The sequence below is a fragment of the Lissotriton vulgaris genome, chromosome 8 (genome assembly GCF_964263255.1).
Source record: "Lissotriton vulgaris chromosome 8, aLisVul1.2, whole genome shotgun sequence".
In the NCBI taxonomy this organism is placed as follows: Eukaryota; Metazoa; Chordata; class Amphibia; order Caudata; family Salamandridae; genus Lissotriton; species Lissotriton vulgaris.
Window position 1 is genome coordinate 1,425,402,820 of NC_141696.1, and position 13,618 is coordinate 1,425,416,437.

At 45.9% G+C, this 13,618-nt stretch overlaps 1 protein-coding gene across 9 annotated transcripts in view; it reads right to left on the reverse strand.

The window, feature by feature from the left end:
• The window catches only part of LOC147698863 (uncharacterized), a 171,392-nt gene that overhangs the window by 79,470 nt on the left and 78,304 nt on the right, over nt 1–13,618 (reverse strand). For 7 of the 9 annotated variants that reach the window (XM_086935471.1, XM_086935475.1, XM_086935476.1 and 4 more), the window contains exon 2: nt 6,654–6,710. The exons of the other annotated variants lie outside the window; for them this stretch is intronic. In XM_086935471.1, the coding sequence (XP_086791597.1) occupies nt 6,654–6,710 (57 nt within the window). The remainder of the gene's footprint in view (nt 1–6,653; nt 6,711–13,618) is intronic. 9 annotated transcript variants of the gene reach the window in all.

Below are 13,618 nucleotides of genomic sequence, written 5' to 3' on the forward strand. Positions count from 1 at the left end.
AGGCGGGCCCCGAACTCAGTGACGCTCCTCTCCTCCAATGGATGGCCAGCATTTACGAGGCCAGCCAATGAAGAAGAGGGGCGTGTTCAGGCCCCCCTACTACTAACAAAAGATTTCGGCTCCGCCCACCCACTGCTTACGCAGTGGGACGGTAGCCGAAACCTAATGAAACAAAGACTAAGATTAGTGCACTAGCTGCCGTTTTTTCTTTTCTTCGTGTTTAGTTAACATTTATAATTCCTAATAATAGAAAACATGGGACTAACTCTTGGGAGCCATTAAAGTCTAATGTAAGGATTTAACAAGTTTATCCTCTCCTACTCAGTATTGAGAAAGAGACTCAGTGATTCAGAGCAAATTTAAAGCAAGGAGGTTCTCTACTCCAGTGTAAAGGATGGTTCTAAAGTAAGGGTCAGAAACCCAAGTAGTGGCTAAAGTTCATAGACTGTAAGTATGCAGATATTTTTACTGAAAGATTGTTTGTGTGTAAGGAGAGTTGATGTATACTAACCTAAACACTTTAGGTAAACTAAGGTCTCTCTCTTGTGAATCAGTCTGACAGAAGACCCTCAGCAATCAGATTAAGAGAAGTATTTCTGGAGGTTTTCCTACACAAGATCATGTAGTTTAGGATCTTTTTCTTTCTTACCTTCCGGCCTTCCCTTCTGGGATGCCTGCTGATTTGCGTTTGTCTTGGAGGAGAGTGGAGATCCAGCATCATCCCCACGGACAAGTATTCCAAGTAAGTGGCCTTAGCAGAAAGCCAAGCTGCAACTGCCTTTTCCGCTTGGATGATATGGACCCCAGTGATCATATAGACACACATGATTTCGCCCAAGCCTTAACAAAAAAGACCCCTAGTGCACTAGTCCTGGCCTGAGCCCTGGCAGACATGCAAACCAAGATCAAGACCTTACAGCAGGAGAATCAGACACTCAGGGAAGAGTTAGGTATCATTAGCGCCACCCCACTTGGTTAAGTGACTTGGGAGCAATACCAAAAGAGAAACGCCCAATAATTCAACTTTCACATTTTAGGAGCCCAGATTATAAGCCCATGTCTTTCAATACCACTGGAGTGACACAGCCTATGAACTTGACCGTGACAAACCCTACCCATCTCAATCTGGCCCCACAGGAGAGGTGTTTTTAGGGACAGTTCCAAATTCGATGACTTCTGGAGCCAATGTCAGTTGCAATTTTTATGCAAGCCTGGGGCATTCTCTTCCGATGCAACCAAAGTAGTATTTATTATTTCCAATTTGTTGACTTGCAGAGCGTAACTTGTTACCCGTGAGGCTATCCAGGTGCTTGCAGGATCCATAGTCTCTGTCAAAGAGTCAGGTTTGAAACATCCTAGGGTACTCTTGTATAGTAGGGGAGGTTCTGAGGTGCAGCCAGACATCGGTTCAGGCTTTGGGTGTGATGTTGGTGAAAGAGTGTTCTCCTACTCTGCTGCATTATATGAGGGGGGTATGGGCCAGCATGAGTAAGGCAGAGCAGGGATGTCCAGAGGGTTTGTGGAATCTAAGGCTTGATGTAGGCGGGTCCGGAATCGTACAGTGCCTTGAACGCATAAGTGATTGGCTCAAATTGGCATCTATTCTATCAACTAGGAGGCAGTGTAGTTTTTGAGGGGGGTTATATGGATGCAATGAGGGGGACCCAGGATGAGTCTTGCTTCAGAGTTTTGGATGGTCTGTAGTCTTTGAAGTAGGTGGGCCTCGATTCCCAAGTAGAGAGTGTTTCAGTAGTCCAGTCGACTGGTGACGAGGGATTGGGTGATGGTGCGTCTCGGGTTTTGGGGAAGCCACTTGAAAATCTTATCTAACATGCCAGGATGAAGAAGCAAGAGAATGACACTGTGTTGACTTGGGACTTCATAGTGAATCTGTTGTCCAGGATGATACCAAGGTGCCTGGCGTGCTCTATTGAGTTTGGAGTGGGCCCCAGTTCTGTAGACAACCAGGAGGCTTCCCATGGGGAGCTGTTGCTGCATGTGTTGAACCGGAGGCAGTTATTCCACAGCCAACTGGAAATGCTTGTCATGCACTCATGGATGTTGGGTCTGGCGATGGTGGAGTTTTCAGAGAGGGAGACAATGAGTTGCGTGAGGGCGTCTGTCTCTCCTTTGTCAAGAAGTGCTAGGCTGTCATCTATGGCAGCACTGAGGGCTTTCCTTTGGCATATGTTCAGTGTGCCAGCAGCGTGTAAGCTGCATGGACCAGCTGCAGCTGCCATTAAGTAGGTCCTGGGAGGTAGGAGGGGTACTAGGAGGAAGTGGGCGGGGCTGGCAAAAATGCAGGAAGGCGAGGGGGAGGTACAAGAAGGCTGGAGAAAGGGACGGGGAAAGGGCATAAAGGGGCAAAAGCAGACTAAAAGTGCCCAGAGAGGGCAGAACAAAAGCAAAAGAGAGATGAGAGAATGTCGGAACAAGGTGAAAATGAAGAAATAGGCTCGAGAAAGAAGTGGCACAGAAGCAGGAAGAAGAAGAAGAATGCAGCAGAGGTGAGAGGGCCTGGAAAAACAAGGATCATGGAGCTGGCACAGGGCCAACAGAGGTAGGTGGAGAACTAGACCTGGGCTCCTGCTGATGGTAAGACTAGTTGCTGAGAGCCAATGGCCAGAGAAAAAAACGACTTCCCTCATCTATAGGGGGCTGAGGCCCATTTTAAATGTGTCCCTAGCTAATATTGTCGACTGCCCAACAAATTTCTCTGAGTTTATAGACCACGTTTTCGAAGTAGATTACCGACTAAATGAGAGAAGAGGCAAACTACCCCAAGGAGAGACTAAATTCCTTGTAATAAAGACAGACAGGAAAGAAGTAGACAGTATGGTCCCTGATACCGGGGAACCTATAGTGATGAGAGGGATCTTAGTTCCTTTATAAAGTGAGGGAAAAGAGCGAAGGCAAAAGTTAGATCTATGCCTCTATTGTGGCAAGGCTGGGTATTGGGTTTGGGGCATTATCAATCCATGTGCTATAAACCGGCTCAAGACCTAATATCTCCTTTGACCTGAGCAATTATTGACCAGGGAACTATCCCGGATCTACCCATCAAATATCAAGACTACCAGGATGTCTTTGACAAAAAAGGCCACTCAGTTACCTTCCCTTAGGGAGTTTGACTGCAGAATCAACATGATTCCTGGGGCCGTTCCACAGTGTGATAGAATTTAAACCTTGTCCGATTCAAAAACTCATCATCTAAAGAGCTATCTGGGTGAGTTACTTGAAATTGGTTTATTCCACCATTCGTCTTTATTTGTATCCTCCGCATTGTTCTTTGTCCTTTAAAAAGAATGACAAATTGTGCAAGTATTGATTACAGGGTGCTTAACAAAGTCATGGTAAAAAGTTGCTACCCTTTACCTTTGGTCCTGAATCTATTGATCAGATGTGGAATGTAACCATTTACAGCAAATTGGAACTGTGAGGGGCTTACTACCTCATCTGAGTTACAGAAGCAGATGAATGAAAGACAACCTTAAAAACTTAGTTCAGCCTCTTTGAGTACATAGTAATGCCGTTCAGACTTGGTAAAGCCCCAGTGGTCTTCCATTTCTTTATTAACGAGGTCCGAAGAAGCTTATTGCACATATGTGTCATTATGCACAGAGATGCCACCCTCACTCCCAGAATTTGACTGACATTGTAACTCGCGTTGGGCCATTCTACAATGTCTCTGTGAAAACAATATGTGTGCTAAACTTGAAAAATGTACCTTCCATACGTCCACAATAGATTTTGAGGGTATTTTCTCTCCCCAGAAGGCATAACTATGGATAAGAAAAATGTAGCTGCAACCTTGGATCCAATCTAAGGTCTCTCTCTCTCTTGTGAATTAATAGCAGGTATAAAGCACCAGTCTGAGACAAGCAATGGTCTGGCAGCAGATCCTCAGCAATCAGATTAAGAGGAGACTTTCTTGAGGTTTCCCCACACAAGGTCTTGAAGTCAAGGATCTTTCTTAGCTTCCCCTGTCCCTTCTGGGAAACCTGCTGATTTGAGGTTGTAGCCCCAGTCGTGATTCGTTCTAGATGAGAGTGAAGGTCCAGCATCATCCCTGCAGACAAGTATAACAAATAAGTGGCCTTAACAGAAAGCCAAGACACATCTGCATTTTCCGCTTGGTTAATATGGACCCTAGTGATCATTTAAATACACTTGATTTAGCCCAAGCCGTAACACAGTAGACCCACAGTGCAGTGGACCAGGCCCGCACCCTCGCAGACATGCAATCTGAGGTCCAAACCTTATGGTAGCAGAATCAGACACTCAGGGATGAGTTAGGTATTGTTTGTGCACTCCCTTTGGTTAAGTGATTTGGCACGCCCAATAATTCAACTTTCCTATTTTGGGAGCCCAGATCATAAGCCCATTTCTTTTCCTACCCTTGGAGTGGCACAGTCTATGAACGTGACCGTAGAAACCATACCCCTCTCACTCTGGCCCCACCCAAGTGCTTTTTAGGAACAGTTCCAAATTCTCCGCCTTCTGGAGCCAATGTAAGTTGCAATTCTTGTGCAAGCCTGCACATTTCACTCCCAATGCAACAAAAGTAGTATTTATTTTTTCCTATCTGCCGACTTGCAGAGCACAACTTGTCACCCTTAAGGCTATCCAGGTGCTTACAAGATCCAGGGTCTCAGTCATAGAGCAAGGTTTGTAACATCCTAAGGAACTCCTGTATAGTAGGGGAGGTTCTGAGGCGCAGTGGAGGCTGTTCCAGGCTTTGGCTGTGAGGTAGGTGAAGGAGCATTCTCTTGCTCTAATGCATTATATGCGGGTGGTATGGGCCAGCACAAGTAAGGCAGAGCAGGGATGTCCAGGGGCATTATGTAATCTCAGGCGGTGGTTGATGTAGGCGGGTCGAGAAATGTACAGTGCCTTGAATGTGTAAGTGAGGAGCTCAAACTGGCATCTCCTCTCAACCAAGAAGCTGTGCAGTTTTTGAGGTGGGGGGTTATGTGGGTGCAATGAGAGTTTTGGATGCTGTGCAGTCTTTGAAGTAGGAAGGCCTCGATTCCCACATAGAGAGTATTTCAATAGTCCAGTCGACTGTTGACGAGGGATTGGCTTGGTGCATCTCGCGTTTTGGGTTAAGCCACTTGAAAGGACTCTTATATCTTCTCCCAGTACCTCCATAACCATGGCATAACATAAGCATGGCTTTTATCAAAGGCCTTCCCAATTCCAACGGACACACTATGGTTTGGGTAACTGTGTATCTGTTTTCTTAAATGGCACACTTTGTATCTCTAAAGAAACTCATCACTTCGAAGGATGTAGCCCCTCTTTTCCTTCAGCATGTCATGCAGCTTCATGGTCTCCCTTCTGTTAAAATTTCTGATAGGAGCGCCAAATTCATCTCTAAATTCTGGTGGAGCTTGTGCACCATTTGGGCATTGATGCTAACTTTTGTCTGCCTATCACCCACAAACTGATGTGCAGGCAGAGCAAGTAAATCAGATATTGTAACAGATTATTTGATGTTTGTTAGCCACTAATTTCTCATAATGGGAAAAGATACACCCTTTAGTAAACTTTGCATACAATATCGCTCAGCCTGGTGCCACTGGCGCTTCCCTTTTTCACTGTGTAACAGGAAATGATCCACAAGCGCTAACTGTAGATTAACCAAGAACCACAAGCAACTTTTCAGTTTTCATCCAGGACTATAATGATCTTTTATCTCAAGTCCCAAAAAACATTGAACAGTGGTTACAAGCGTCAAAGGAACACATGGAGGTGCAAGCCAATAAACATAAAAATTAGCAGCCTAATTACAAAGAAGGAGAAGGGGTATTGCTCTTCACCAAGAATATTAAAATGGAAGAACCCTGTAAGCTATAGCCCAGGTATTGGGGTCCTTTGTCTATCTTCAGGATCATCAACCCACTGAAACTGAAACTCCAATTGCCTGATGATTTGGCAATGCAATCAGTAGTTCATGCTCCTTTGCTTCTACCTTATTGGGAAGCGGGTTCAAGCTTGTCTTGAGGGCCTCTCTCCTCTGATATGAGTAGATGATCACATGGAGTTTGAGGTCCATCACATTCTTGTATGCCAAGGGAGTCAAGGGTAGTCTATTGTATTTGGTGGATTGGAAAGGGTATGGGCCAGAAGATCATTCATAGGAACCCACTGCCAATGTCTGCACACTCTGCCTTTTGTGAGGCTTTCTTCCATGCTATCCCACCATGTCTACCTGGCAGATCGCTCTTTTTGGGGGCGAGGGACTGTAAAGTATCTAAGATCTCTCAGTCCTTCTTTGAGATTTGTGCCCTGGGATTTTGTTCTGTTGCTCAAATCGCCATCCTCCGGGGTCATTCCTTCCAATGCTCCTCTGTGTTCCAATGGATCATTCCTTGAGGCCTTTTATTCCATAGACTCTTTATGCTGCCATACAGTATCCCCTGTAGCCCACTATCTTATGTAACTGTTGTTTCAAGCCCCAATTAACGCCATATTCAATCCCTGAAGCCCTTTTTGCCTACCGATTGTCTGACCCTTTCTCCCCAACTCTCCCTAGTTAAAATCGGTGACACCCTTCTTTTGGAGAGAGTGGTTCTCTCTTCCCGTCCTTGTTTGAAAATCTCCATTTCCGACAAAAGACCTCCAGCCTGGATACCCCATAAGCTCCTTGCCTGAATGCTCGTGTTCTCTTCCTTTGTGACCTGTCTCATGTGCCGAAACTCTTCCTCCTGAGAGAGAAAAGGCAGAAAGAGCAGTTTTAACAGACTTTTTATGGATTCCGTACCAAGCTACCTGAAAATTAAACAAAAAATAAGAATAGTGCAAAAGCTGACATTTTTTCATTGCTTTGTGTTCAATTAACATTTAGAACTCCTAAGAATAGAAAGAAAGGACTATTTGGAGCCTTTTTAATCTAATGTAAGGAACTAACAAGTGTATATTCTCCTCCTCAGTACTGAGTATTGAGAAAGAGACTCAGTGATTCAGAGCAAATTTCAACAAAGGAGGTTCTCTACTCCAGTGTAAAGGATGGCCCTGAAGTAAGGGTCAGAAACCCAAGTAGTGGTTGAAGTTAATAGACTGTAAATACCCAAATATTTGTACTGAATGATTGTTTGTGTGTAAGGAGAGTTGATGTACAGTAATTTGAACATTTCGGTAAACTATGGTCTCTCTCTGTCTTGTGAATCGACAACAGGTATAAAGCACCAGTCTGAGACAAACAAATGGTCTGGCAGAAGATCGTCAGCAATCAGATTACGAGAAGTCTTTCTCGAGGTTTCCCTACACAAGGTCTTGAAGTGAAGGATTTTTCGCTTTCTTTCTTACCTTCCCCTGTCCCTTCTGGGACACCTGCTGTTTTGGGGTTGGAGCCCCAGTCGTGATTTGTCCTGGATGAGAGTGAAGGTCCAGCATCAGCCCCACAGACAAGTATTCCAAATAAGTGACCTTAACAGAATGCCAAGACACATCTACCTTTTCCGCTTGGTTGATATGGACACTAGTGATCGTTTAAACACACATGATTTAGCCCAAGCCTTAACACCGTAGACCCACAGTGCAGTGGACCAGGCCCGCACCCTGGCAGACATGCAAACTGAGGTCCAAACCGTATGGTAGGAGAATCAGACACTCTGGAATGAGTTAGGTATTGTTTGTGCACTCCCTTTGGTTAAGTGATTTGGTAGCAATACCAAAAGAGGCACGCCCAATAATTCAACTTTCCCATTTTGGGAGCCCAGATCATAAGCCAATGTCTTACTCTGCCCTTGGAGTGGCACAGTCTATAAACGTGACCATAACAAACCATACCCCTATCACTCTGGCCCCACCCAAGCGCTTTTTAGGGACTGTTACAAATTCTATGCCTTCTGGAGCATATGTTTATTTATTTATTTATTTTATTCATTTTGAAGGTCTTGTATAGCGCTAGCTCCACCCGAGGGTATCAGAGCACTTTACATCAGTAAAGGCATTACACAATAACAAACAATGATAATAAATTGACCACATATGAGTTATACAGGTGTTGGAATCAATACAAAATTCAGGTACTAATATAGGCAAAACAATAATTATTAAAGGCACAAATAGGTAGGGATAGAGTAGCAAGTTGCAGGGACCCGAGAGTAATTGTAGATAGGACCATTTATAGAATGTCAGGGAGGATTCAAAGGACAATAGTAGGTAGTGGGGGGTAAAGGGAGGGGGAAGGGAGGTGAGAAAAGGAAGATGGGAGGGGTGGAATGAGGGAAAGGGGAGAAGTCTAAGGAGGGAGGAGGAGAGGTTGTCAGGAAGGAGATCAGGGATTTAGTTTCCCCAGAATGTGTTGAGTAGATGAATTTTCAGGTCTTTTTTGAATCTGGGGTAGGAGGGGTTGCAACAAAGGTCTTTGGGTAGGGCATTCCAAATGGCTGGGGCCTTACCTGAGAAGGAGCGGGATTTAGAAGCAGCTTTTTTGAGTAGGGCGGGAATGAGAAGGATAGTGTTGGAGCTTCTCAGTGTTCGGGCAGAGCCAGCTTTTTTCAGTTTATTGGAGAGGTCGGATGAGGTCTTCTGGTAAAGGGCTTTGTGAGTGATGCAGGCAATTTTGTAGGAGGATCTGCCTTCAATTGGGAGCCACTTTAGGGCTTTGAGGGCAGAGAAGATGTGGTCCATGCGTTTACAGTTTGTAGTTAACCTGGCGGCTAGGTTGAGAACAGATTTGAAGGGGGCCAGGTGAATTTTGGGGGTGCCAGAGAGAAGGGCATTGCCATAGTCTATTTTGGATAGAACAAGAGACTGGATAATTCATTTGAAATCTTCAGCTGGGATAAAGGGTTTAATTTGTTTGAGATGGTGGAGAGTGAAGAGAGCACTTTTTGCAGAGTTCTTGATGTGGGAATTAAGTGTGAGTTTATTGTTGACAGTGATCCCTAGTGATTTAACTGAGTCGGCGAGGGAGAGAGAGCAGTTTAGCGCATTAAGGTCAGCGATCCATGTTTGGATGGGGAGTGGGTTGCTTTTGGGAGAGAAGAGGATGATCTCAGTTTTATTAGGGTTGAGTTTCAGGTGATTGATGTGGAACCAGGTTTGGATCTTGGTTAAGGCTGAGTTAAGGTGTAGGATTTGATTTTATAGTACAATTGGATGTCATCAGCATATAGGTGGTAGTTGATTTTTTCCTGTTTGAGAATCCGGGTAATGGGTTCCATATAGAGGTTAAAGAGAGCGGGCGAGAGGATGGATCCTTGAGGGATGCCAAGGGAGACCGAGGTTGGGTTAGAGAGGCAGTTTTGAATTTTAATTTGTTGTGTTTTATGTTGAAAGTAGGAAGTGAACCTGTTCAGGACAGTTCCACTGAGGCCGAAGCGGTTTTTGAGTGTGTTTAGTAGGGTTGGGTGGTAAACAGTGTTTAATGCAGCAGAAAGGTCAAGAAGGATGAGTAGGTAGGTATCAGCCTTATCCAAGGCTAGGTGAATATCATCGACTATGTTGAGAAGTGCGGTTTCCGTGCTGCACCCTTTGCGGAAGCCAGATTGAAGGAGGTCGAGCAGGTTAAACGTATCAATGTGTTTGTCCAGTTGGAGGAGGGCACATTTATCCAGGGCTTTGCAGAGGAGGGGATGGTTGGAGATGGGGCGGGGATTATTGGGATCATTGGGGTCAGCTTTGGGATTTTTGGGGATGGGAGTGATTTGTCCGAGTTGAAGGGAGATGGGTACATTTCCGGTTGAAAGGGAGGCGTTGATGATGTTGGTCCAGTAGGGGACGATGACATGTTTGAGATCTTGTATGAGTGCGGAAGGGAGAGGATCTTTTGTGTGGGAGGAAGGTTTAATTTTGGCTAAAATGTCAAGACCTCCTGTTCTGATACAGGGCGGTAATTATGCCATGAGGCGTTATTTTTAAGCGGAAGGGAGATGGGTTCGGGCGGGGTGAGGGAAGGGAGAAGGGGTCAGGGAAGTGTTCAAAGGGGGAGGTAAAAGAGGTGCGGAGATTAAGGGCGGTTAGGGGGTAGGCGAGGGTAGAATATTGAGGAAGGAGCGGTCTATTTTTTTCAATTTTTTCACAGAAGAAGTTGGCAATTTCTTCGCATTTGTTAGTGGAGGCAATCGGGTTAAGAGGTGCCGGGGTGGTTTGGTTTCTAATGATGTTAAACAGTTCTCTAGGTCTATTTTTGGCACGTGAGAGTTGGAGACGAAAGAATGACGCTTTCTCTGAGAAGATGTGTTTTTTGTAAGAAGCTCTTGCTGTTCTAAGGAGTGTGAGGTGGCTTGGGGAGGGTTGTTGCCTCCATGTTCTTTCCGCCAGTCTCAGCAAGCGTCTTTCTTTGTTAAGGTCTGGTGTGAATCAGGATTTAGAGGGGGCATTTTTTAAGGTTTTAGTTTTCAAAGGGGCAAGTTGGTCTAACACCTCTCTTACAGTTTTGTTGAAATGCTCTGTGAGGTTATTAGCATTAGAGGTGGGGGGGTGAGACTAAGTTGGGATTGGATTTGATACTCCAGTGAGCCAGGAGGGATTTGTTTAAAGTTTCTGACTATGACTGTAGCTTTATTTATTTTTTTAGGGGCAGGAGGGGCAGGGAAGGATATTGTGAACAGAATGAGATGATGGTCAGACCAGTCAATGGGGATGATGTTAGATAGGGATGTCAGATCTGGGTTGGAGATGATTACATCTAGGATGGCTCCTTTAGCATGGGTAGGGGAGAGGCAGAGTTGCTTGAGGTCGCTGATCTCGAGGAGATTATTTACAAGGCTGATTGCCGGGTCATTAGGTTCGTTCCAGTGGAGGTTGAGATCTCTTAGGAAAAGGTTTTTGGAGCTGGAGAGTAACGATTTAGTGAGGAGGTCGGATAATTCTTCAGCAAAGGGAAGGGGTTCACCTGGGGTATGATAGATGGTATGCATTCGTATAGTGGGGGAGCATTTCATTTTGAGCTTGGCACCTAAGTATTCGAAGGTTGTGTTGTCAGTGTTATTAATAGGAGAGAGTTGCAATTCTTCTTTAAAAATGATCGCTAGGCCACCCCCAGTTTTTTTCAGGTCTATCTCTTCTGAGAATAGAGTAGCCAGGGGGGGAAAGAAGGTTGATCATGGGTGTCGAATGGTCTTTGAGCCAGGTTTCAGTAATCAAGGCGATATCGATATCTTCATTAAGAATGGTTTCTGAGATATCAGTCGCATGTCGGACAGCTGAACGGCAGTTGACGAGCATGCAGGTCAGGGGTTTGGGTTTGGCTGCAGGGGGGTGAGTAATTGAATACTAGTGAGTTGGGGGGGGGGTCTCAGGGAGGTAGGAGGCTCTGGGATTCTAATGGTTCCCAAAATAACAGGGATACTGGAGTGGAAGGGGGGAGATCCTTTAGGTGGGAGGTTGTTATTGTAGGAGAGGCAGAGGGTAGAGAGGTCCGTGGCAGAGTAGGTGTTAGAGGTTCATATGGGTCTGTGAGAGCGGGAGAGGAGTGGCATAGTTGACCCATGTTTGGGACCTAAGTGTTTTCGTGGGTTAGCATAAGGGGGGGGGGGCAGGAGGGGTGGAAAGTGGGTTTATAGGATTTGAATCGATTGAAATCTTTCCTGAGTAGGGTAAGATCGGTAGGTAGGGTAATGAGATTGTCGTCCAAGTTATGCAGTGTCTGGCTGAGGTTAAGAAGGAAGGATGTGGAGGGGGTTGGAGTGGACTGGAGTGCTGCAGGGGAAGGTACGGGGGGGGGTGACATAGGAGTGTCATTGGAGGGGGTAGGGGGCAGGGCATAGACCTGGGGTTTTTAGTTATTGTGGGCAGGATTGGAGAGGAGGGAGGTGCACTGGGGAAGAAGTTTGGTGTGGGAGGTGGACGGTCGTTGTGGGGTGTGGGAATATGGAGGAGTGTATTAGAGGAGTGGTGGGGTGATAATGTTGGAGTGTGGGTTGGGCTAGGAGTTCAAGTGGAGGGTTAGTCAAAGCTGGAAGCAGTGTCATAGTGTGGTAGGGTGATTATCTGGGAGGTGGGGGGATTTGGTTGTGGATGGGTGATGGGGCTGGTCCCGGTAGAGGGGATAGTATTATGTTAGGAGAGTGTTCTATTATAGGAGCCAGAGAGGTAGTAGCTGCTATTGTTAGGGAGGTTGTTAGGGGTTGTGGCGTTAGAGGGGTGAACTGAGAGGTTGGAGGATTGAGGGGGTGTTGGGGGGGAGGTTAGTGCAAGCTGGTAAGAGAGAGTGCTAAAGAGGAGTTCGAAAATTGAGAGGTGTTGTTCAGAGGCTTGGATTAAGATATTTCCAGTTTTGTAGATGGAGATGGTTATATCACCTGGGAAGAGTGAGGAAGGGGAAGTGGTAAGTTTAAAACCATGGGGGATTTTGATTGCGCTAGATACTGGGAGGAGGTGTAGGAAGATGCTCTTCCATTTGGAGGGGCGTTTGGTGTAGAACATGTAGTTAGTTTTAATGGGGGATGTGGGGCTGTGATAGTTGTCTTCGATAAGGCTTTCAGGGTGTTGTTTTAAATATGTATGTTTAAGATTCTTTTTGGCATTTTTCGAAAGTCTGGGAGGGTATGGGATGGTCCAGGAGTTTGGTCCGTGTATTGGTGGGGGTCCGAGGTGGGGGTGGTGTGTGTGTGATATTGGGGCGGGGCATGGTGGTGAGGTTAGGCTAGTAGAGAGAAGGGGCGTGAGCCAAGGGAGGGGGGAAATATAACCGATAAGGGGTCTAGGAATATGAGTGTGGCTGTAGAGGGGGGCTAAGGTAAAAAAGCAGAAGGAGTACAAGCCTGCGCCATTCACTTCCGATGCAACCAAAGTAGGATTTATTTTTTTCCTATCTGTTGACTTGCAGAGCACAACTTGTCACCCTTGAGGCTATCCAGGTGCTTACAAGATCCAGGTTCTCAGTCATAGAGCAAGGTTTGTAACATCCTACGGAACTCCTGTATAGTAGAGGAGGTTCTGAGGTGCAGCTGAGGCTGTTCCAGGCTTTGACTGTGAGATAGGTGAAGGAGCGTTCTCTTGCTCTACTGCATTATATGCGGATGGTATGGGCCAGCACAAGTAAGGCAGAGCAGGGATGTCCAGGGGGATTATGTAATCGCAGGCGGTGTTTGATGTAGGTGGGTTTGGGAATTCTACAGTGCCTCGAATGCGCAAGTGAGGAGCTTAAACTGGCATCTCCTCTCAACCCGGAAGCTGTGCTGTTTTTGAGGTGGGGGTTATGTGGGTGCAATGAGGGAGATTCAGGAGGAGTTTTTCTGCAGAGTTCTGAATGGTGTGTAGTCTTTGAATTAGGTGGGCCTCAATTCCCATGTAGAGAATGTTTCAGTAGTCCAGTCGACTGTTGATGAGGGATTGATTTGATGTATCTCGCGTTTTGGGAAAGCCACTTTAAAATCTTATTTAACTTGCGTAGAATGAAGAAGCAGGAGAATGACACTGCATTAACTTGGGACTTCATGGTGAGTCTGCTGTCCAGGATGATACCTAGTTTAGAGGCGTGCTCAGTTGAGCTTGGAGTGGGCACCAATCCTGTGGGCGACCAGGCTTCCCACAGGGAGTTGTGGCTGCCAAAGATCAGGACTTTTGTCTTTTCTGTGTTGAACTTGAGGCAGTTATTCCACAGCCAACTGGCGACGCTGGTAATGCATTAATGGAACTTCGTTCTGGCGATTGTGTAGTT